The sequence below is a fragment of the Entelurus aequoreus genome, linkage group LG08 (assembly GCF_033978785.1).
Source record: "Entelurus aequoreus isolate RoL-2023_Sb linkage group LG08, RoL_Eaeq_v1.1, whole genome shotgun sequence".
In the NCBI taxonomy this organism is placed as follows: Eukaryota; Metazoa; Chordata; class Actinopteri; order Syngnathiformes; family Syngnathidae; genus Entelurus; species Entelurus aequoreus.
Window position 1 is genome coordinate 64,516,708 of NC_084738.1, and position 23,766 is coordinate 64,540,473.

The following is a 23,766-nucleotide window of genomic DNA, read 5'->3' on the forward strand; positions in this document are numbered from 1 at the left end:
ATGAGTCGCCCGCGGGCATGTTCTAAAAAGAAAAAAAAATTAAATAAAAAGTATTATTATTTTTTTTTTAAATTAAATCTACATAGAAAAAACACAAGATACACTTTCAATCAGTGCATCAACCCAAACAACCTCCCCCATGCACACTCATCCACACCCACTCACACAAAAGGGGTTATTTCTTTCTGCTACCAATATTCTGGTTCCTACAACATAGACAACACATCTGCAAGGGACACAGTCCCTGAAGCACACATGATTGTATAGGCTGCTGGTCCACTAAAATTTTCATTAATTACTATTTTTTATGTAATTATTTTCATATTGTTTTACTTTCTTTTTTATCCAAGAAAATGTTTTTATTTATTTATCTTATTTTATTTTATTTTTTAAAAAAGGGCCTTATCTTCAACAGACCAGGTTGTCAATGAAATTAGATTTGTTTAAAGGGTTTTTTAAAACAGGCCCAGTCCAGATAATGTCCAAGTCGGACTCAGCAACACACACCTTCATTCATGTACACAGAAAAAAATTAGGGAACACAACAGATTGCATATAATTTATAAACAAAATTACATTTTCAAAATAAGCATTTATGTACAGTCCAGATTATGTCCAGGTCACTCAAATTAGGGAACACAACAACAGATATCATATAATCTATAAACATAATTATACTTTCAAAATAAGCCTTTGAGGACTTATCGTCTTTTTTTTAATGTTTTTTGGCATCATTATCGTTTTCAACCATGTAACTTTCTAAAGTTAGAAAATACTGAATAAATGTTTTAAAGAAAGTAATACTAAGTGAATATCTGTTTTTGGCCTTAAAAATAAACATTTTACCGAGTACTATAATTAAATTGACTAAATCATGATTGTCAATGAACTCTCCTAAAATAACAGAAACCACATTAAGCTTCATAAACAAACCAATCCTTAAACACATTTTTTCAACTTCCACCCAAAACAAAGACACAATATGACAATACCAAAACAAATGCAGGGTTGATTCAGGCTCCTGACAACAAAATCGGCAATCATCTGACTCTGTCATATTCCATAATTTTAACATTTTCCCTGTGGGTAAGAAGTTATAAATAATTTTAATTTGAAAATAACGATTTTGCACATCGATAGTGGTTTTATAGATTAGTTTGAATATGGCATCCCATGGCAACGGGCAGTCAAAAAAGTCCTCCCATTTTCCATTTGTGTTGTATGAGGCAGCCTTCAAAGATTTCTTTATTAAATAACAATTATATATTTTTCTATTTATTTTAGTTCCTTTTTGCCAACTAGAATTTCTTATTAGAGGTTTACAAACTAATAATTTAGTAGTTCCATAATTAATTATTTGTTTCCATCTTTTCCCAATTACTCCAGTTAGTTGATAAAATGAAAAGCTTGAGCAAGCATCACCATACATAGCTCTAAATTCATCATACTTCATAATTTTACCATTCTCATTGATAATATCATTGACAAAAATGATTCCTCTTTCAAACATATTTTTCCAAAAGAAAGGCTTTCCATCTATTACAATATTAGAGTTCATCCATATTAACTTCTGCAAAATATCGTCTCTTTTTTCTGGCACATAAAATTGAAAACACCACTATGAGTGGATTGTTTCCTTTATGAACCCCGCCATGTTTCCCGGCAGACTCTCTGGGAGGGGATCACTTGTAAAAAAGGATACAATTTCTTTTGATACAGTACATGTTTTTTGTCCAACAGGACATTTGTGTACCACTCAATGTTTAAATACATCTTTGGAACAATTGATGCTTTTAAAGACAGACACATAGCTTCAAGGTTGAGAAGTTTCAGGCCCCCATATTCATACTCTTTGTACAAAACCTTTCTTTTAATCTTTTCTGGTTTGCCGTTCCAGACAAAACCGAAGACCCTCCGCTCATAAATCTTAAAAAAGTTTTGTGATGGAGATGGTAATGACAAAAACAAATAAATAAATTGAGGAATAATTAACGAGTTGGCAATAGACATTTTACCATACAAGGTTAGGGATTTCCCTTTCCATAATTGCATAATTTTGTCCAACTTTCTTAGTCGATTATCATAATTTACTGAGCCTAGATCTTCCAGATTTTCTGGGACAACAACACCAATATGTTAACTGGTCCATCTGTCCACAAAACAGGCACTTTGCATTCCATTCGAAAGGACGTTCCCTTTAGATTTCCGATCCTTAACATTTTACATTTATCATAATTAAGCTTAAGGCCAGATTGCTGTGAAAATATGTCCAAAAGATTAAGAAGGTTCCGCAAACAATGAGGAAAAATCTTATCTTTGTGAATCAGCCTTTTCTGACATGAACTTCATCAAGAACAAACACAGAACACGCCTCACTGATGCACATCTGCAAGACTCACTCAGAGTTGCAGTGTCAAGTTACACACCAGAGTACAACACACTAGTTAACAGCATGCAATGCCAGGCTTCCCACTAACTGACAAAGAAACAGATAACCGATTTGGTGTCCAGTTCAAAGTGTGACATGATTTAAAAATTTGAGAGTTTACTTTTGTATTTTACATGAGTTATTATTTGTACAAACATGGTGCAAAGTAATTCATGATTTGTTAAAAAATGTTAGTGGCTAGCTAGTTAAAATGGGATATTGTGATTTCACAAGACTGTCTTAGAAGTGATCATTTGAAAATGTTCAATTTGAAACATGTGCACTTAGAGAAAATATAAAAATAAAGTGTTGCATATTGATATTTATCTGTTTCTATATATATTTATTGTGAGAAATCATTAAGATGATCAGTGTTTCCACAAAGATAAATATCATTAATTATTAATAATAACAGAGTTAAAGGTAAATTGAGCAAATTGGCTACTTCTGGCAATTTATTTAAGTGTGTATCTAACTAGTAGCCCTTCGCATTAATCAGTACCCAAGAAGTAGCCCTTGGTTTCAAAAAGGTTGGTGACCCCTGGTATAAAGAGACACAGGTGTCCCAATACTTTTGCTGTGTCTGTATAAAATGACACAGGTGTTCCAATACTTTTGCTGTGTCTGTATAAAGAGACACAGGTGTCCCTTATACTTTTGCTGAGTCTGTATAAAGAGACACAGGTGTCCAAATACTTTTTCTGAGTCTGTATAAAGAGACACGTGTCCCAATACTTTTGCTGAGTCTGTATAAAATGACACATGTGTCCAAATACTTTTTCTGAGTCTGTATAAAGAGACACAGGTGTCCCAATACTTTTTGTTGAGTCTGTATAAAGAGACACAGGTGTCCCAATACTTTAGATGAGTCTGTATAAAGATACACATGTGTCCCAATACTTTTACTGTGTCTGTATAAAATGACACAGGTGTCCCAATACTTTTTCTGAGTCTGTATAAAGAGACACAGGTGTCCCAATACTTCTGAGCTGAGCAATCAACAGAACATCTTTAGTACTCACTGATTTATGGCCGTCCGCCATCTTTAATGGTGTCGGAAGGTTCAAGAACATCAAATGAGTGATTTCACGCTTACTTGACTTGAGCATCATCTCCATCCATCTAATGCAAATGCATGATCAATATCCACTGTAATTGATCACAGGGCTGACGTACGAGGTGAGTATTGTAAAAAACTGCAGTGCCAGCACGTCAGTCTGCTAAACATTTATTCATGAGATATGAGAAGGTGTGCATCATACCAGTCGCACGTACTGTACACCTGCAGTACTTTTTGCCTCACTCCTGTGAGAATCCTGCGGTGACTGGAGCAATAAGGAGCGGCGGTTGCTTAATTCAGTGTTTCTTAGAGTGCAGCAATAAAAAATATGTTTCTCACTTGTGGCACAATGGTATTCAGGTGTAATACACTTGTCCACCACTTGTGGCAATAACGATCAAACAAACAGAAGAAGTCTGGAGCTAAAGTCATAAAGAAGTTTCTTAAACCCAAATTATTGTTTTCATTTGCACTTTAATTTAATTAAAAAATAAATGTATTATTAATTTATTCTATGTATTTTACCAAAACATTTACTTTTTGTCAATTTATGAGTCTTCTGCAGTATATTTGGTTAGTACCGTAAATTCCGGACTATAAAGTTGCTACTTTTTCATACGCTTTGAAGCCTGCAACTTTTAAACGACACGGCTAATTTATGGATTTTTCTTCGCTGACGGTCATTATGCAAATAGTTTAAAAAAATTTAAAAAAAAGAAACCAGCAAAGACACTGAACTGGTGTGTTATTGTCTGTGCTATAGCGCCAGCTTTTGGAAGAGCATGCTTACTGCATGTGCTACATTGCCCTTCTGTTTAGACTGAGCTTTCAACCGGAAGTCGAAGTGCGGTTCCGTCTTCTAGCCCCTCATAGTGTTTCTACTTGTATGGATTCTTCATTCATTACTCCAAACGATGTTTGTAGGTTTTACAATATAACTACAACAATCCTTACTTACTGAAGCGTCCCATGTGTGACGTCTGTAGGACGATGACTTCTGTTTTGTTTGATCAGCCGTTTTACTGCCGTGTTACAGACACCATTTGGAAACAATTAAGGTGTGTAAATAAGCATTTATAGAATATTTATGTGTAAATAACTCATTTCAGAAGTTTATATCTGTGACTTATAGTCCGGTGCGGCTTATATATGGAAAACATTATGTGTCTTACCCCGAGGGCGTGCCTGATATTTGAGGACTAACGTGCAACACCTGCCGGGCCCGCTCACTCGCTCCAACAGCGGATCAATCGGAACACAATAAGACCCAAATGGCTCGAAGGAGGCATGGCAGTCGCTCTTTAACTGTGATGGAAATCAATTTCTCCCAGGCGATGAGAGCCAAACACTGATCTCCCGGTTTTTGCAGTGCCCACAGCAGACTGGAGACAAAGGAGGACCGCATTGGCCGTCCGTCAAGTCCCGCACCGGCTGCCCCCGGCGGCTGAACCCGTCCGAGGTGAGTGGTGTAAGCCTGGTCACACACGACACTACGTTACTGTATCGTGATATCTCACCTAGTGGATCTCCAAACTGTCGCTACCAAAGCTCTCAGTCTAGGTAGACTTTTTACAAGATTCCGGATCAGGACGGCAAGCTCAAACTTGAGGTTTTTTGGTACGGATCCAGTTTCCGCCATCCAAGTCACTGCCGTTGCATCGTTGGGCGACCTTGTGTACTTCAATCTTTCCCAGAGTCAGGTATAGAGAGAGTGTGGCCAATGTAGTCACATGTAGGATGGGGTTATTCAACTACGTTGTGAAGATCCTAAGGACTCAGGGGCCGGACATCAAAATGTGGAGGCTTTGTCAGAAAGATTTTATTCCTTTGAGACTGTGGTGAAGAAGGAGCTGAGCCGGAAGGCAAAGCTCTCAATTTACCGGTCGAGCTACGTTCCCATCCTCACCTATGGTCATGAGCTTTGGGTTATGACCGAAAGCACAAGATCACGGGTACAAGCGGCCGAAATGAGTTTCCTCTGCCGGGTGGCGGGGCCCTCCCTTAGAGATAGGGTGAGAAGCTCTGTCATCTGGGAGAAGCTCAAAGTAAAGCCGCTGCTCCTCCACATCGAGAGGAGCCATATGTTGTGGTTCGGGCATCTGGTCAGGATCCCACCCGAACGCCTCCCTAGGGAGGTGTTTCGGGCACGTCCGACCGGAAGGAGGCTACGGGGAAAACCCAGGACACGTTGGAAAGACTATGTCCCCCGGCTGGCCTGGGAATGCCTTGGGATCCCCCGGGAGGAGCTGGACGAAGTGGCTGGAAAGAGGGAAGTCTGGGCTTCCCTACTTAGGCTGCTGGCCGACCTCGGATCAACGGAAGAAGATGGATGGATGGGTGACTGTGTTTACTGAATTGCAAAGTAAACATGTCAGCTTTCACACTTCCCTCTCAATCATTTCATTATTCTGTTCCAGCGTTTGCAGATAGTTGACAGCATGAAGAAACAGAAGCTCCAGAGGTTTTGGGTGAAAAGCTTTGGCGGGTCAAATGTGGACTGGAAACCACCAGTTGAATAGGGTTGATTTAGGAGATCCTCTGGGCAGACTCTCTCTGATCGGTCAAAAGCTCCTCACGTGACTACGGGTCGCCATTTTGCTGCCAACTTTGAAACCGAGTTGGCCATAATCTCTCTATACATGGGTCTTTCGACTGCGTGAACCCTGTTCGCCGGCATGAACGTGCTGACTTCTGAGCTAAAAGCCTGGGCCATCAATGCTAAAGCCAGCACTGCCTTTGAAGTTGTCAGGGAGTGAGGTTTACCAAGTACGCTGGCTGGCCTCCGTTACACTCGTGCCCAGGGCCACCCTCACCTGTATGGGGGCCTACAGGTGGACGTATACAGTCTGTAAGGCTGATTGTTTGTGTGCACGGTCTTGATTTTAAAAGTAGAGCTGTTGTGGTCATTAACCCTGTCAACTGAGAGTAGTCAACATTCTAGTTTGTTGTTTAGATGCTGTTAGGGGAATGTTTTCCCACCTTAGAAGTTACGATCTTTGGCCTTGGTTTTGCTGGAAGAAGATAAAGGAGGTCTCATCCAAACACACACAAGTCCCTCTCGTTTAAGTGTGTCAGGATGTACCAGATGCGGTGAGGGAGAGTGGACAATATATACGGCAAGTTAACTTTCAGTGTTGATTCCTGCCGAGGCTGGCAGCAAGGTGGACAAAAGCATATGAGAAGGGCGACCATTTTAGAGAAGCCCGATCTCTTCAGCGCTGGTATTGCTATTGTTTGTACTGACTCCTTTGGTCAATCTTGGATCCTAGTCACCTATCTTTATTCAGACCGCCTCAGAACTTAAGAATGTGGGAGACCTTTTCCCTGCAGGAGTGAATTAGTAAGAGAGGGTTATCTCATCCTGCTTCCTGATAACGTATCATGAACGTGTGACGTTTGTCTTTGCGTTTCCATCTTGAGATGGAGGATGAAGCGAGCCCGCCAGCCAGGCCCAAGCCTCGGTACACGGGCCAGGTCCGCCTTTGCACTGCCCGATACAGGTGAGCGACACCCGCTGAAGTTAAAGCCTCCCGAGTTGCTTGCAATAATGACTTTTCCTCCAGTTATAACCCCTACGACGGACCGAACGAGCACCCTGAAGCAGAGCTCCCCCTTGTGGCGGGGAAGTATTTGTACGTCTACGGCAACATGGACGACGACGGCTTCTATGAAGGTGAGAAGTCGCTATCGTTCTGTGCTAAATGATGGCTTTGTTCCACTGCAGAATGACTAATGATACACAATTTGTTATTGGAAATAGAACATTGTAAAGTGAAAGAAAAGATCAAACAGGTGATATGTAACGAGAAAAAGTTGCAATGTTGACTCTAATAACAAAGCTGTTTTTTTTCATTGCTCAAAAATAATAATGAATAAAAAATCAATGTTGTTATGAATTATTGACATATTCAAGGGAAAAATAATGCAACTTTTGAGTGTTTGCCACAACAAAAAGGGCACAAAAAAAAAAAAAGAGCATAAAAAAATAAAAACTTATGAAGTTGATCTAAAGACCTCAGTGTTGATGAAAGTTAAATTCAATGTATGACTTTTTTAACACTCTTATGAGTGGGGCACTTTTTAAACTGCTCAGAATATGATTAAATAAAATCTATGTTGTTATGAATTATTGAGGCTCCAATTACTTCACATCAAATATTACACTTTGAAATAAGTTTTGGGGAAAACAATTCTAAATTTTGAGTGTTTGCCACAACAAAATAAAGTTGTTTTTAACAAAAAGGGCAAAAAAAGCATGGAAAAAATTATAAAAACTTATGACGTTGGTCTAAAGACCTCAGTGTTGTTGAAAGTAATGAAATAAATACATGTATGACTTTTTTTTAACACTGATAAGAGTGGGACACTTTTTAAACTGCTTAGTAGGTAATTCAATAAAATCAATGCTGTTATGAATTATTGACATATTTAAGGCTCCAATTACTTCACAGCAAATTTTGCATATGTTGGGTGTTAAATAACAAAGTTTTCTATGACACAAAGGGAATTAAATAAACAAACAAAAAACACATAAAAATGGAAAAAATAATGTATAACTTATTTTTAACAATTTAATGAGTGGGGCCCTTTTGGATCTCTAAGTGTTTTTTTTTAACTGCCGTTGCTCAAAAAATAATAATGAATCAAATTCAATGTTATAAATATTACGTCACATCAAATATTACAATTTGAAATATTTTTGGGGAAAATATTGCATATTTTGTCTGTTAAATAAAGTTTTCTATGACACAAAGAAAAGAAAACAAACAAATAAAAAAATTATACAAATTACAATTGATAGATAGATCTGGAGTTGGTTGCAAAATTTAAGTGTTGAAAGTGGAAAAAATAATGTATGAATTATTTTTTAACAATGTTATGAATGGGGCCCTTTTGGATCAATGGAAACCTGAGTGGGATTTTTTTTTAACTTTCATCACTCAAAAATAATAATTAATCAAAATCTATGTTGTTAGGAATTATTGACATATTCAAGGCTCCAATTACTTCACATCAAATATTACACTTTGAAATAAGTTTTGGGGAAAACAATTCTAAATTTTGAGTATTTGCCACAACAAAATAAGTTGTATTTAACAAAAAGGGCAAAAAAACAAACACGAAAAGCATGAAAAAAATAATACAAACTTATGAAGTTGATCTAAAGACCTCAGTGATGTTGAAAGAAAAGAAATAAATACATGTATGAGTGGGACACTTTTTAAACTGCTCAGAAAATAATTAAATAAAATCAATGTTGTTATGAATTATTGACATATTTAAGGATCCAATTACTTCACAGCAAATATTAACTTTGAAATATGTTTGGGGAAAATATTGCATATTTTATGTTTGCCATAAAACAACAGGATTTTTTTTTTTTAACCAAAAGGGCATAAAACATAAAGAAATAAATACAACTTTATATCCATACTGATATATCTGAGAGATTTAAATGTAGAAAAACAGTTGAATTATTATAAAACTAACAAACAAGAACTACACTAAAATAAATATGTAAAACATATAATCAACAGCTGCATCTGAAGTTGATCTGGAGATTTGAATAAAACAAAGTAATGCATGACTTATGAGTGGCGCTTTTTTGGAATACCAAGACTTAAGAATCAAATTGTCATTGCTCAAAAATTCAAATAATGAATCAAAATCAACGTTGTCATGAATTATTGTCCTATTCAGGGCTCCAATTACTTCATGTGAAATATTCCACTTCCTCTTGCATATTTTATGTTTTTGCCATAGAAATCTGGAGTTTCTTTAACAAAAAGGGCATAAAACATTAAAAAAAGACAAAATAAAACTTTATATCAGTAGATAGATCTAAAGTTTATCTGGAGATTTAAGAGTAAAAAAAAAATGAAAAAAATCTAATTCATAACCAACAAACACATATTAAAAACGTATAGTTTTGAAGTTCATTTAGAGATTTAAGCGTTGAAAATAAAAAAATAAAAAATACTTTTATGAGTGGGACTTCTTTAGATACCTGAGAAATTTTAGTAGGATTTTTTATTTTTTTTCATAGCTCAAAAAATAACAATAAATCAAAATCAATGTTGTTATTAATCATTGACGTGTTCAAGACTCCAATGACTTAACATAAATTGGACGGAAAATATTGCATATGTTGTGTGTTTGCCATAAAAAACAGGGTTTTGGCAAAAAAAAACATAACAAGAAAACAACAACTTGAAGTCGACAGGTAGATTTGAGGTTGATGTAGAGGGGTCCCCAGGACCAAACTTTGATTGATTGATTTATTCAAACTTTTATTAGTAGATTTCACAGTACATATTCCGTACAATTGACCACTAAATGGTAACACCCCAATAAGTTTTTCAACTTGTTTAAGTGGGGTCCACGTTAATCAATGCATGGTAGCTTGAGGGAGGCACTAAAGTTGACAAAATAAATATACCGTATTTTCTGGACCATAGGGCGCAAGAGCGGGTCTATTCAGGTCGTTTTTTATACAAAAGGCGCACTTTATAAGGCGCATTATAGGGGTTATATTATGATTTTTTTCTCAATTTAAAACATTTCCTTGTGGTCTACATAACATGTAATGGTGGTTATTTGGTCAAAATGTTGCATAGATGATGTTTTACAGATCATCTTCAAGCTTTCTGACAGTCGCTTCAGGATGCGCCGTTTTGTGGGCGGTCTCATTTACGTGGCTCACCTTCGACAGCGTCTTCTCCCCGTCATCTTTGTTGTAGCGGTGTAGCGTGCAAGGACGGGAGTGGAAGAAGTGTCAAAAGATGGAGCTAACTGTTTTAATGTCAAAAGATGGAGCTAACTGTTTTACATGACAGGACCGCAGATGTGGTTGACCCCCCCCTCAAGGGGGAGACCGGATGCAATGGACGTCGAGTGGGTCTAGCATAATATTGTGAAAGTTCAGTCCATAGTGGATCTAACATAATAGTGAGTGACAATCCATTAAGCGGTGCGGCTTCAAAGTCTTACTAAAACATTTTGACAGATTTTTGAGTGCCGTGTGTAATGTTCTTTATTCTCAAAGGAACATTTAAAGTTTTGGTGTTGTTTACTGGCGTCTTATTGCAGTCTACACGTATCTCTTATGTGTGACTGCCATCTACTGGTGACACTTATCATTACACCATGTGCCAAAAAAAATTGCTTCGAGGTCGGTAAGCACAACCAGAATTATTCCGTACATTAGGCGCACCGGGTTAAAAGGCCCACCGTCGGTTTTTGAGAAAATGAAAGTATTTTAAGTGCGCCTTATAGTCCGAAAAATACGGTATTGGAAAAAGAGAACTATCAAAATGGTCCAACCCTCCCCCTTCCACATCCCACTTCCCCGGATTGTAAATAATCAAATGTAAATAATCAAATGTAAATACTTATTCTTATGCTTTCTGATCTCTCTCTCTATGTCCACTACTTGCTGTACATATCCTACCAAGTCAGTCCTACACTGTTTCAATGTCCATTTCTCTGATGATGCAATTGTTGATGACTGAAGTGTTGATATCAACCAAACCTAACCCCCCCCCTCCACATCCCACACCCCGGATTGTAAATAATGTAAATAATTCAATGTATATACTCTGATGATTATCTTGTGTGATGACTGTATTATGATGATAGTATATATCTGTATCATGAATCAATTTAAGTGGACCCCGACTTTAACAAGTTGAAAAACGTATTCGGGTGTTACCATTTAGTGGTCAATTGTACGGAATATGTACTTCACTGTGCAATCTACTAATAAAAGTTGCAATCAATCAATCAATCAATCAATGCTTTGATTGTTCAGAGTGTGGCCCTCAGTTTGGACAGGCGTGTTGTAAAGTCACAGAAATCCAACTTGTCCACTTCACAGATGAGCTCAGGGACTACTTTCCAACATTTGCCTCCTAATCAGCAGCCATGCATTCATCCTCAATAGTCAGGAAGAGGAGGACGCTATGCTAAGCTGCACTGACTCATTCAAGATGGCGGCAAGTGTGTGTTTGTCATGAAAGACGTAGACTCATGTCAAGATGGGACCATGCTCTCTTTTAGCTTGATGACTAATACAGCTGGGCGCAACTACATCATCACACACACACACACACGCACGCACACACGCGCACACACACACACACACACACACACAAACACAGATGGCCTAAAGTGGTAGAGTTTAGTGAGAATAAAAAGGATTTAAGAACCATGATAGCAAGTTCTTGCCCGGGAGAAGAAGTAGAGAACAGCTTGTTCAACTGCAAAGGCAGTTCGCTCCCGGGTGTTCCTGGAAATGTTCAAGGAAGTTCAAGTTGAGATGATTAATAAATCATGACAGGGCTTTCGCTGCAGCGGGGTTGTCCAGACGTGTTCCACTGAGGGCCACACGCTGAAAAATGAAATTTTAATTTTCACAGTCAATACACTCCAGTAGGAAGGGATTCATATGGCCCCATACATTGCAGTTTACCTGACACATGACACCTGACACATTGGGCAGGGTGCACTATCCACTGTCGCCACCAGATGGCGGTAGAGTGTTGAATAGCTTCAAATGTGTGTAGTGGCAATTCCAACTTTGACCATTGTGTCAGTTGCTATGTAGAGTGGCGCTTCTCATCGTTTTCAGCAGACTGCATTGCAAATTGATTAACCCCCACCCACTTTAAATGATTTGAAGGGTCACTTTAATAATTTTGCAGGTCATTTTAAATGATTTGAAAGGCCAATTTAAATGATTTGGCGGGCCAACTTTAATTATTTAAAAGACCACATTAGTAATTTAGCAGTCAATTTTAAATGATTTGAAGGGTCACATTGAATGGTTTGCCAGGTCACTTTAAATGATTTGGAGTGTCACATTAATTTATTTGGAACCTTAAAGGCCTACTGAAATGAAATGTTTTTATTTAAATGGGGATAGCAGATCCACTCTATGTGTCATACTTGATCATTTCGCGATATTGCCATATTTTTGCTGAAAGGATTTAGTAGAGAACAACGACGATAAAGTTCGCAACTTTTGGTCGCTGATAAAAAAAGCTCTGCCTGTACCGGAAGTAGCGTGACGTCACAGGTTGAAAGGCTCCTCACATTTCCCCATTGTTTACACCAGCAGCGAGAGCGATTCGAACCGAGAAAGCGACGATTACCCCATTAATTTGAGCCAGGATGAAAGATTCGTGGATGAGGAACGTAAGAGTGAAGGACTAGAGTGCAGTGCAGGACGCATCTTTTTTCGCTCTGACCGTAACTCAGGTACAAGCTGGCTCATTGGATTCCACACTGTCTCCTTTTTCTATTGTGGATCACGGATTTGTATTTTAAACCACCTCGGATACTATATCCTCTTGAAAATGAGAGTCGAGAACGCGAAATGGACATTCACAGTGACTTTTATCTCCACGACAATACATCGGCGAAACACTTTAGCTACGGAGCTAACGTGATAGCATCGGGTTTAACTGCATATAGAAACAAAAGAAATAAGCCCCTGACTGGAAGGATAGACAGAAAATCAACAATACTATTAAACCATGGACCTGTAAATACACGGTTAATGCTTTCCAGCCTGGCAAAGCTTAACAATGCTGTTGCTAACGACGCCATTGAAGCTAAATTAGCAACGGGACCTCACAGAGCTATGCTAAAAACATTAGCTATCCACCTACGCCAGCCAGCCCTCATCTGCTCATCAACACCCGTGCTCACCTGCGTTCCAGCGATCGACGGTGCGACGAAGGACTTCACCCGATCATCCGTGCAGTCGGCGGCTAGTGTCGGATAGCGTGTCTGTTATCCAAGTCAAAGTCCTCCTGCTTGTGTTGCTGGAGCCAGACGCTAATACACCGATCCCACCTACAACTTTCTTCTTTGCAGTCTTCATTGTTCATTAAACAAATTGCAAAAGATTCACCAACACAGATGTCCAGAATACTGTGGAATTTTTAGATGAAAACAGAGCTTTTTCTATTGGATTAAATGGAGTCCGAATACTTCCGTTTCAACGATTGACGTCACGCGCATACGTCATCATACATAGACGTTTTCAACCGGAAATTTAGCGGGAAATTTAAAATTGCACTTTATAAGTTAACCCGGCCGTATTGGCATGTGTTGCAATGTTAAGATTTCATCATTGATATATAAACTATCAGACTGCGTGGTCGGTAGTGGGTTTCTGTAGGCCTTTAAATAATTTGGAGAATCACAATAAATGATTTGCAGGGCCACAATAAATTATTTTTAGGGTCACACATTTATTTGGAGTGCCAAATTAAATGATTTGGCAGGCCAATTTAAATTATTTTGAGGGCCACAATAAATATTTTGGAAAACCATTTGTATGATTTAGCGGGTCTAAGTAATTTGGAGGGTCATTATAAATGATTTGGCAGGTCACATGAAATTATGTGAAGGGTCGATATAAATGATATGGCGGGTCACATGAAATGTATTGGTGGGTCACATTAAATTATTTGGTGGGTGACATGAAATTATTTGAAGGATCACATGAAATGATTTAGTGGGTCACATTATATGATTTGAAGGGTCACATTAAAAATGATTTGGTGGGTCACATTAAATGATTTGAAGGGTCACGTTAAATAATTTGGTGGGTCACATGAAATTATTCTGTGGGTCACATGAAATGATTTGAAGGGTCACATGAAATGATTTGGTGGGTCACGTTAAATGATTTGAAGGGTCACATTAAATGATTTGAAGGGTCACGTTAAATTATTTGAAGGGTCACATTAAATGATTTGGTGGGTCACAAATCATTTGAAGGGTCACATTAAATGATTTGAAGGGTCACATTAAATAATTTGGTGGGGCACATGAAATGATTTGAAGGGTCACATGAAATGATTTGGTGGGTCACATTAAATTATTTGAAGGGTCACATTAAATTATATGAAGGGTCACGTTAAATGATTTGAAGGGTCATGTTAAATGATTTGAAGGGGCACATGAAATTATTTGAAGGGTCACGTTAAATTATTTGAAGGGTCACATTAAATGATTTGGTGGGTCACAAATAATTTGAAGGGTCACATTAAATGATTTGAAGGGTCACGTTAAATGATTTGGTGGGTCACATTAAATGATTTGAAGGGTCACATTAAATGATTTGAAGGGTCACGTTAAATTATTTGAAGGGTCACATTAAATGATTTGGTGGGTCACAAATCATTTGAAGGGTCACATGAAATGATTTGAAGGGCCACATTAAATGATTTGGTGGGTCACATGAACTGATTTGAAGGGTCACATGAAATGATTTGGTGGGTCACATTAAATTATTTGAAGGGTCACATTAAATTATTTGAAGGGTCACGCGAAATGATTTGAACGGTCACGTTAAATGATTTGGTGGGTGACGTGCAATAGAAGAAAGAATGAAAGAAAAGGCATCAAGGAATTATAAAATGGTGACTTTTAAAATGTCACCTCATTAGTAATATTATGTTCTTCAGTCCACGGACGACTTAGACAAGTCTGAAGAGAAGCCAAAGACATGAAATATCCTGCACTTGTCAACTATGACCAAGTCCAATATTTTTTGTCTTTAGCAACTCTGTACCTATTTCTCTGTCCCAGGGGAGCTCCTGGACGGCCAGCGAGGACTGGTCCCTTCCAACTTTGTGGAGTTCATCCAGGACAAAGAGAAGCTCACCATTCAAGCCGGAGACGGTGGTGAGGAGCATAAAGCCCTGGCCTTGATGACAGTGGACGGGGGTGGTGGCCAGGACCGTCTGCTGGGCTTGTCCAAGGCCTTGGTTCCCTGTAGCAACGGGACAGCGGGGCCCTTGGACCCCGAGGACCTGGCTGAAGACGTTGTGCCTTATCCTCGTAAGATCACCTTGATCAAGCAACTGGCGCGGAGCGTCATCGTGGCCTGGGATCCTCCGGTCGTGCCTTTGGGCTGGGGGAACATCTCCGGCTACCAGGTGTTGGTGGACGGCGAGCTGCGTGCCACTTTACAGTCCGGCGGACGCACCAAGTCCTTGCTGGAGAAGCTGGACCTGGACGGCTGCGTTCACCGCGTGTCCGTGCAGAGCGTCACCGACAGGGGCGTGTCGGACCAGCTGCGCTGCACTTTGTTGGTGGGAGCCAACGTGGTGGTGGCCCCTTGTGGCCTCCGGGTGGACGACATCCGGCGGGACACGGCCGAGCTCTCTTGGTTGCCTAGCAACAGTAACTACGGTCACACCGTCTTCCTGGACGGGGCGGAGCACGCGGTGTTGAAGCCGGGCAGGTACAGACTGCGTTTCTTCAACCTGAAGCCGCTGACGGTGTACAAGGTGACGGTGTCGGCGCAGCCCCACCAGGTGCCGTGGCAACTGCCTCTGGAGCAGCGGGAGAGGAAGGAGGCAGGAGTGGAGTTCTGCACTCAGGCTGCAGGTCAGCACTTCATCATGGAGTCAATAATCTATGTTTAAACTCACAAACATCTCTTTACCATCTACACTCACAGGCCACAACGTAGCTACACGTTAGCTCAGGGGTGTCCAAACTACGGCTCACGGGCCAAGTGCGGCCTGAGAGTCGTCACAAGATTACCGTGTGTCTTGAGCATACTTTAATGACCTTATATTAAATTATATCTTGTGGGTAGGGATGTCACGGTATGAACATTTCTTATCATGGTTATTGTGACCACGGTTATTGTGTGCCCAAAATTTCCAAAAACTACTTATACCGAAATCCTTAAACCAAGTTTTATTTAAAAAAACACAGTCAAAATGTATGAATGTAGCTCAAGTATAAAGTTGAATGTAAAAGCAACACAAGCATTATAAACAAAGTAATATGGCAGAAAAAATAATAATACTATAAATAAATACAAATAAATGTGAACATTTCTCCAGATGGCAACTTATGGACATGAGATGTAACTGCACTTTTTGTCCATATAGATAAAAATAGTGTTCATGTATGAGGTCTAGTCTTACACAGATGACTGCACAATTATGGGCAAAATAATAATTATTAGAGATGTCCGATAATGGCTTTTTTGCCGATATCAGATATTCCGATATTGTCCAACTCTTAATTACCGATTCCGATATCAACCGATACCGATATATACAGTCGTGGAATTAACACATTATGCCTAATTTTGTTGTGATGCCCCGCTGGATGCATTAAACAATGTAACAGAGTTTTCCAAAATAAATCAACTCAAGTTATGGAAAAAAATGCCAACATGGCACTGCCATATTTATTATTGAAGTCACAAAGTGCATTATTTTTTTTAACATGCCTCAAAACAGCAGCTTGGAATTTGGGACATGCATGAGGAGGTTGCAGTGGGCGGGGTTGGGGGGGGGGGGGGGGGGTTAGGCGCGGTTGAGGTGGGGGGTAAGGGGTAGCGGGGGGTGTATATTGTAGCGTCCCGGAAGAGTTAGTGCTGCAAGGGGTTCTGGGTATTTGTTCTGTTGTGTTTATGTTGTGTTACGGTGCGGATGTTCTCCCGAAATGTGTTTGTCATTCTTGTTTGGTGTGGGTTCACAGCGTGGCGCATATTTGTAACAGTGTTAAAGTTGTTTATACGGTCACCCTCAGCATGACCTGTATGGCTGTTGACCAAGTATGCTTTGCATTCACTTGTGTGTGTGAAAAGCCGTAGGTGTTATGTGATTGGACCGGCACGCAAAGGTAGTGCCTTTAAGGTTTATTGGCGCTCTGTACTTCTCCCTACGTCCGTATACCACTCCGTAGAGCGGCGTTTTAAAAAGTCATAAATTTTACTTTTTGAAACCGATACCGATAATTTCCGATATTACATTTTAAAGCATTTATCGGCTGATGATATCGGCAGTCCGATATTATCGGACATCTCTAATAATTATGATTACTTTGATCAATATGGAGATCACGATTATTAATGAGGATTATTCATTATGTTTGGTAAAACAGTGTTGGGGTGTGAACGCAACGCCATCTTGTTATTTGTAATATCTAATAAAAATGCTCTAGATATACACTACCGTTCAAAAGTTGGGGTCACCCAAACAATTTTGTGGAATAGCCTTCATTTCTAAGAACAAGAATAGACTGTCGAGTTTCAGATGAAAGTTCTCTTTTTCTAGCCATTTTGAGCGTTTAATTGACCCCACAAATGTGATGCTCCAGAAACTCAATCTGCTCAAAGGAAGGTCAGTTTTGTAGCTTCTGTAACGAGCTAAACTGTTTTCAGATGTGTGAACATGATTGCACAAGGGTTTTCTAATCATCAATTAGCCTTCTGAGCCAATGAGCAAACACATTGTACCATTAGAACACTGGAGTGATAGTTGCTGGAAATGGGCCTCTATACACCTATGTAAATATTGCACCAAAAACCAGACATTTGCAGCTAGAATAGTCATTTACCACATTAGCAAAGTATAGAGTGTATTTCTTTAAAGTTAAGACTAGTTTAAAGGCCTACTGAAATGAATTTTTTTTATTTAAACGGGAATAGCAGATCCATTCTATGTGTCATACTTGATCATTTCGCGATATTGCCATATTTTTGCTGAAAGGATTTAGTAGAGAAAATCGACGATAAAGTTCGCAACTTTTGCTCGCTGATAAAAAAACCTTGCCCCTACCGGAAGTAGCGTGACGTCACAAGCGGTAGTGCTGCTCACAATTCCCCGTTGTTTACAATGGAGCGAGAGATATTAGGAGCGAGAAAGTGACGATTACCCCATTAATTTGAGCGAGGATGAAAGATTTGTGGATGAGGAACGTTAGAGTGACGGACTAGAATGCAGTTCAAGAGATATCTTTTTTCGCTCTGACCGTAACTTAGGTACAAGCTGGCTCATTGGAATCCACACTCTCTCCTTTTTCTATTGTGGATCACGGATTTGTATTTTAAACCACCTCGGATACTATATCCTCTTGAAAATGAGAGTCGAGAAGGCGAAATGGACATTAACAGTGACTTTTATCTCCACGACAATACATCGACGAAGCTCTTTAGCATGAGCTAATAGCATCTGTCTCAAATGCAGATAGAAACAAAATAAATAAATCCCTGACTGGAAGGATAGACAGAAGATCAACAATACTACTATCAGGAGACACCGAACCAAACACTGGACATGTAAATACACGGTTAATGTGTATTCGACGCCTGTCGAAGCCTAGCAATGCTGTTGCTAATGACGCTAACTTAACAACGGGACCTCGTCAGAGCTATGATAAAAACATTAGCGCTCCACCTACGCCAGCCAGCCCTCCTCTGCTCATCAACACCCGTGCTCACCTGCGTTCCAGCGATCGACGATGCGGTCGGCGGCCCGGAGACGTAGGAAGTCAAGGTGAGTTTGCCGCTAGCGCGTCTGCTATCCAACAAAGTCCTCCTTGTTGTGTTGCTACAGCCAGCCGCATATCCCACCTACAACGTTCTTCTTTGCAGCCTCCATTGTTCATTAAACAAATTGCAAAAGATTCACCAACACAGATGTCCAGCATACTGTGGAATTTTGTCGAAGAAAACAGAGCTCTGTGTATTGTGTCCAAAAGGGTCCAAACACTTCCGTGGACCTCGCGACGTCACGCGCATACGTCATCCTCCAAAGGCGTTTTGAACCGGAAGTTCCCCGGGAAATTTAAAATTGCACTTTATAAGTTAACCCGGCCGTATTGGCATGTGTTGCAATGTTAAGATTTCATCATTGATGTATAAACTATCAGACTGCGTGGTCGGTAGTAGAGGGTTTCAGTAGGCCTTTAAAGTTATCTTCATTGAAAAGTACAGTGCTTTTCCTTCAAAAATAAGGACATTTCAATGTGACCCCAATCTTTTGAACGGTAGTGTATATTATCTATATATTTAAAAACAAATAGTTGTTTTTGTTCATTAATAGTATCAGCGTGTCAGATTTTTATTACACAATGCCTTTATCTCTATTTTTGACATTTTCATAGAGAGAGGTATTTTTTAAGTTATGTACACACATTTACATTTACTAATATGTGTACATCTACATGCTGTATCTGGACAGATCCATTGAGAGTTTGAGCAGAAATGTGTCAAATAGGTATTAATTATACACCATAAAACATTAACGAAAATGCTATGTCACATGAATGATTATTAAAGTAATTACTTTACTTACTTTACTTTCCACAATTACTTTGTGTAATGAAAAAAACAAGTAATAAAATAAACATGGTGTTTAAACAAGCTTTGTTCTTCAACAACAACCATGTACTTCAGTGCAACAGTTTAGCCAACAAAAATAAACAGGAGTGATGCATCTCACATCTAATATACAATCTTTGTGCCTCACCGACAACTCAGCCTGCATTCAATTCGATGAGATGACAAAACATTTTAGCTAGTATTGATGTTATTGGAACACTGACTAAGTTAGTAGTTAAATTAAAGGAGGAGCGATCATCCCAGTAAACAAACTACAGACTTTATAAACAAGTTGTAAAAACGTTCCCGACACATCACCTACTGCATGGTAACTCTCAGTCCCTGCAGCTGATAGAAGGACGCTAGTTGTACGTTCAAAATGAAACCGCAACATCAAATATTGTTCTCCTCCAACAGCATTGCGCTCTTAATCACACACCGAGACTCCACGGAAGTAGAAGCGATTAAAATGAAGTGAAATGAAATTAATTCTGAAACGATCATCTCCGTTAGCTCGGAGAGAATATTTTCAAAGCAAAGTCTGTGTCGTCGCCGCCATGTTTACACTAGTACGCATGCGCTGTGGCGCTTCAGTTTCCAGGCAGTAAGCAGTATTGCCTAAAATGCATTTATACATTTAAATTAAATTTAAATTTAAACGGTAGTACTAACCGTCTGGAATTTTATCGCAGTTTATTAATATACTGTTTATCGTTACATCCCTACTTGTGGGCGACGTTAATATTTCTGGTCAATGACCATGGATTTCATGTTGAAGAGTATCGAGCCCAGTATCCATAAATGGGAGCCGATCCAAACAGCTTGTGCCACTCATGGTGCAAATGAACTATAACCCAGACAGAAAGTCAACACATGGTCGCACATAACACACCTCCTGCTAATTGTGGACACTTAAAACACCTACCGTATTTCCTTGAATTGGCGCAGGGAATATAGTATTCGCACGTCTAGAATTACTGCCGGGTCAAACTCGTTTCTCAAAATAATTAACGCATGCTTGGCCTTATCGCCGGTTTATTATTGAAGCTGGATCAAATTCTTTTCGCAAAATATTAATTTTATTATCGCATGTCTATAATTTTCGCCGGGTCAAACTCGTTTCGCAAAATATTTAGCATATGGCTAGAACTTCCACCGGGTCAAATTCGTTACGTCACGAGTGACGCATCTGTCCTCATTTTCAAAATGGAGGAAGCTGCTTTCAGTAGTTTACAATCGCACAAAGGAAAAAAGATAAAGAGCTTTTCAGTAGGATTTAAGGTCCAAGCTATTGAATACCGGTACAGTATGCTAAAGAGAACAGTAAGCAGCTATGTTTTATTAATATACCGTAGCTGCGTGTGTGAAATACTGTATAAGTCATTAAATGACTCCCGCCTCCTGGTGGTAGAGGGCGCTGCCGCGCTAGTGATCCTTCTTGCGACTTCCGGTACTGCAGAAGAAGTGAACACACGCAGCAAGAGATTTTTTTTTTTTCCTCTGCCTGAACTTTTAACATGGAGGATTACATACCGGTATCTAAAATAAAACAGTTTTCTAAACTGGACTTTCAATCGAAGCAGGAGGTAATAATTAAAGGAATATCTCCATCGAAACAGAGACTTTTAAAACTGAAGAAAGAAAATAAGGAAGACTTCTATAAACAAGTTATCGATGCTTTTGATCAGAAGGAGCTGCAAATGGACTCCATTTATGAGTACAGGTAAGACCATAATAACGTTTTTTTTAATTAAATGTGCTTTTCATGATGGTATGCTTACATCACACTCAAAGCGCACACCTAAATTTTATGGATTCCTTTTGGTAAACGCCGGAGTGAGAAGAGGTTTTAAAATAATTACCGCATGCACGGCCATCCCGCCGGTTTCCGGTAAACGCAGGAGTGACAGGAGGTTTTAAATTCATTAACGCCCCTGCGGCTATTCAAGGAAATACGGTATGTATACTTTAAAATGACACCTAAACAAATCTATTAGAGTGCCTGATGGGTGACACGCTAAACACTCTCGCCAGACTTACCGGTATACAGGTATATATGCCTTTGGCGCATCTTATCTGCTTGACCTCAATTTGATATGAAATTAATATGCAGACTTGGATTATTGCGATGGCTGGTTACATGTAAAAACATCCGTATCAACATGATCACAGAGGGACTCTTCAGTGTTTTTATTGTAGTAAATAAAAACACTGAAGTCAGTGTAGTGATTTTGATGTCAAATGTATTGAGATTACATTGCACAAATATTTAACATCTATACCAGTACACTAACTTCATAAGTGTATAAATGTATATATTGTATATACATTGTGTGTGTGTGTATATATATATATATATATATATATATATATATATATATATATATATATATATATATATATATATATATATATATATATATATATATATATATATATATATATATATATATACACGTTTGGTCAGGAAAAAACAGTGTGTATTTTCCTGACCTAACGTACTGTATATTCCACTCTACTCCGGTATTGAGCACTGTATAACGGATAAACCACAGAAACCTTGACTATATATATATACGTATGTATATATATAGTCAAAAGTTTGGACACACCTTCTCATTCAACACGTTTTCTTTATTTTTATGACTATTTACATTGTAGATTGTCACTGAAGGCATCAAAACTATGAATGAACACATGTGGAGTTATGTACTTAACAAAAAAAGGTGAAATAACTAAAAACATGTTTTATATTCTAGTGTCTTCAAAATAGTCAACCTTTGCTCTGATTACTGCTTTGCACACTATTGGCATTCTCTCCATGAGCTTCAAGAGGTAGTCACCTGAAATGGTTTTCACTTCACAGGTGTGCCTTATCAGGGTTGATTAATGGAATTTCTTGCTTTATCAATGGGGCTGGGACCATCAGTTGTGATGTTAATGAGAAGGTGTGCCAAAACTTTTGGCCTGTACTGTGTATATATATGTATATATATATATATATATATATAATATATATATATATATATATATATATATATATATATATACAGTACATATATATATGGTGACTTTACATGGAGTCGGCTTTCGGCCCCCAGTCCATTTTTTTTTAGCCCAAAAGGTTGGGACACCCCTGCCTTAGGTCCTTGGATGTGTAGCTACTAAAGTGCACTGTACTATGTAAATGAGCAGAGTCTAGCATGTCCTGACTATGCCATTGTTGTGTATTGTATCTGGTCCAGGTCCAACATCATATTGCAGAACAGGTCAGAATCAAACATCCAAGACTGGAATTCTCACACGTTCCACTCCTGAATGGCGTTTCTATTTTTGAAAGTCCATGCAATTATGCCCAGTTCTCCTCACAGCACATTCCTAATTAGCAGAAGATGTGATGGCTTATGATCCTGATGAGTCATTTCTCTAAGCCTTGTAGTGTCGCCCGCCTAACTGTTACGTAACACGAAGCTGTGCCTCGACTCGCTACTTCAAGTCGTGTTTGTCACTACTCAGTGGCTTCTGCTCAAACGCAGATTGTGCAACGGACTCACGGACAGGAATACAACTACTGGCGAGTAGGGCTGGACGATAATGGCAAAAAATAATAATTTCCCATTATTTTGAGCGATACTGAAATCACCATTAATAACATGATTAGTCATTATTTGAAAACACCAGTATTTATTTCACCACCAAACCAGTTTAAATATAATCTAAAAGATCAACGGATATAATTTAGTAACAAATGAAGTGAAATATTAGTAACAGCAATACATTTAAAGGGGAACAACACTTGTTTTTGGAATTTTGCCTGTCGTTCACAATCATTGTGAAAGACATGACGACGTCTGTGCTGAAAAGCGATAATTTTGGACCCTGTGCGTCATTACATGAGTGATAACTTATTCAATTACTTCTGACAACTAAGTTACTGCTAAAACACAAACTTGTATTATCATAAAGTGATGGACAGTGTCAGGATCTGCCAAGGACGCAGAGATAGCAGACGGCTTGCAAGTAAAACTAAATTAATAGTCCAGGAAGCAGGAAACAAAGAAAACCAGAACACTAAGCCTCAGTCTCCAAAGTACAAATATCCAGCACTGAAGGAGGGACCAGGTGGAACTA

General features: G+C 38.9%; 2 protein-coding genes across 5 annotated transcripts in view; one reads left to right on the forward strand and one right to left on the reverse strand.

Moving 5' to 3' along the window:
* The window catches only part of LOC133656145 (liver-expressed antimicrobial peptide 2), a 128,479-nt gene that overhangs the window by 87,900 nt on the left and 16,813 nt on the right, over positions 1-23,766 (reverse strand). The window lies entirely within an intron of this gene.
* The window catches only part of LOC133656421 (RIMS-binding protein 2-like), a 106,341-nt gene that overhangs the window by 40,510 nt on the left and 42,065 nt on the right, over positions 1-23,766 (forward strand). Inside the window, exons 5-9 of the mRNA XM_062057501.1 lie at positions 4,858-4,947; positions 6,909-6,988; positions 7,052-7,161; positions 15,093-15,896; positions 22,881-22,904. Of these exons, the coding sequence (XP_061913485.1) occupies positions 4,858-4,947; positions 6,909-6,988; positions 7,052-7,161; positions 15,093-15,896; positions 22,881-22,904 (1,108 nt within the window). The remainder of the gene's footprint in view (positions 1-4,857; positions 4,948-6,908; positions 6,989-7,051; positions 7,162-15,092; positions 15,897-22,880; positions 22,905-23,766) is intronic.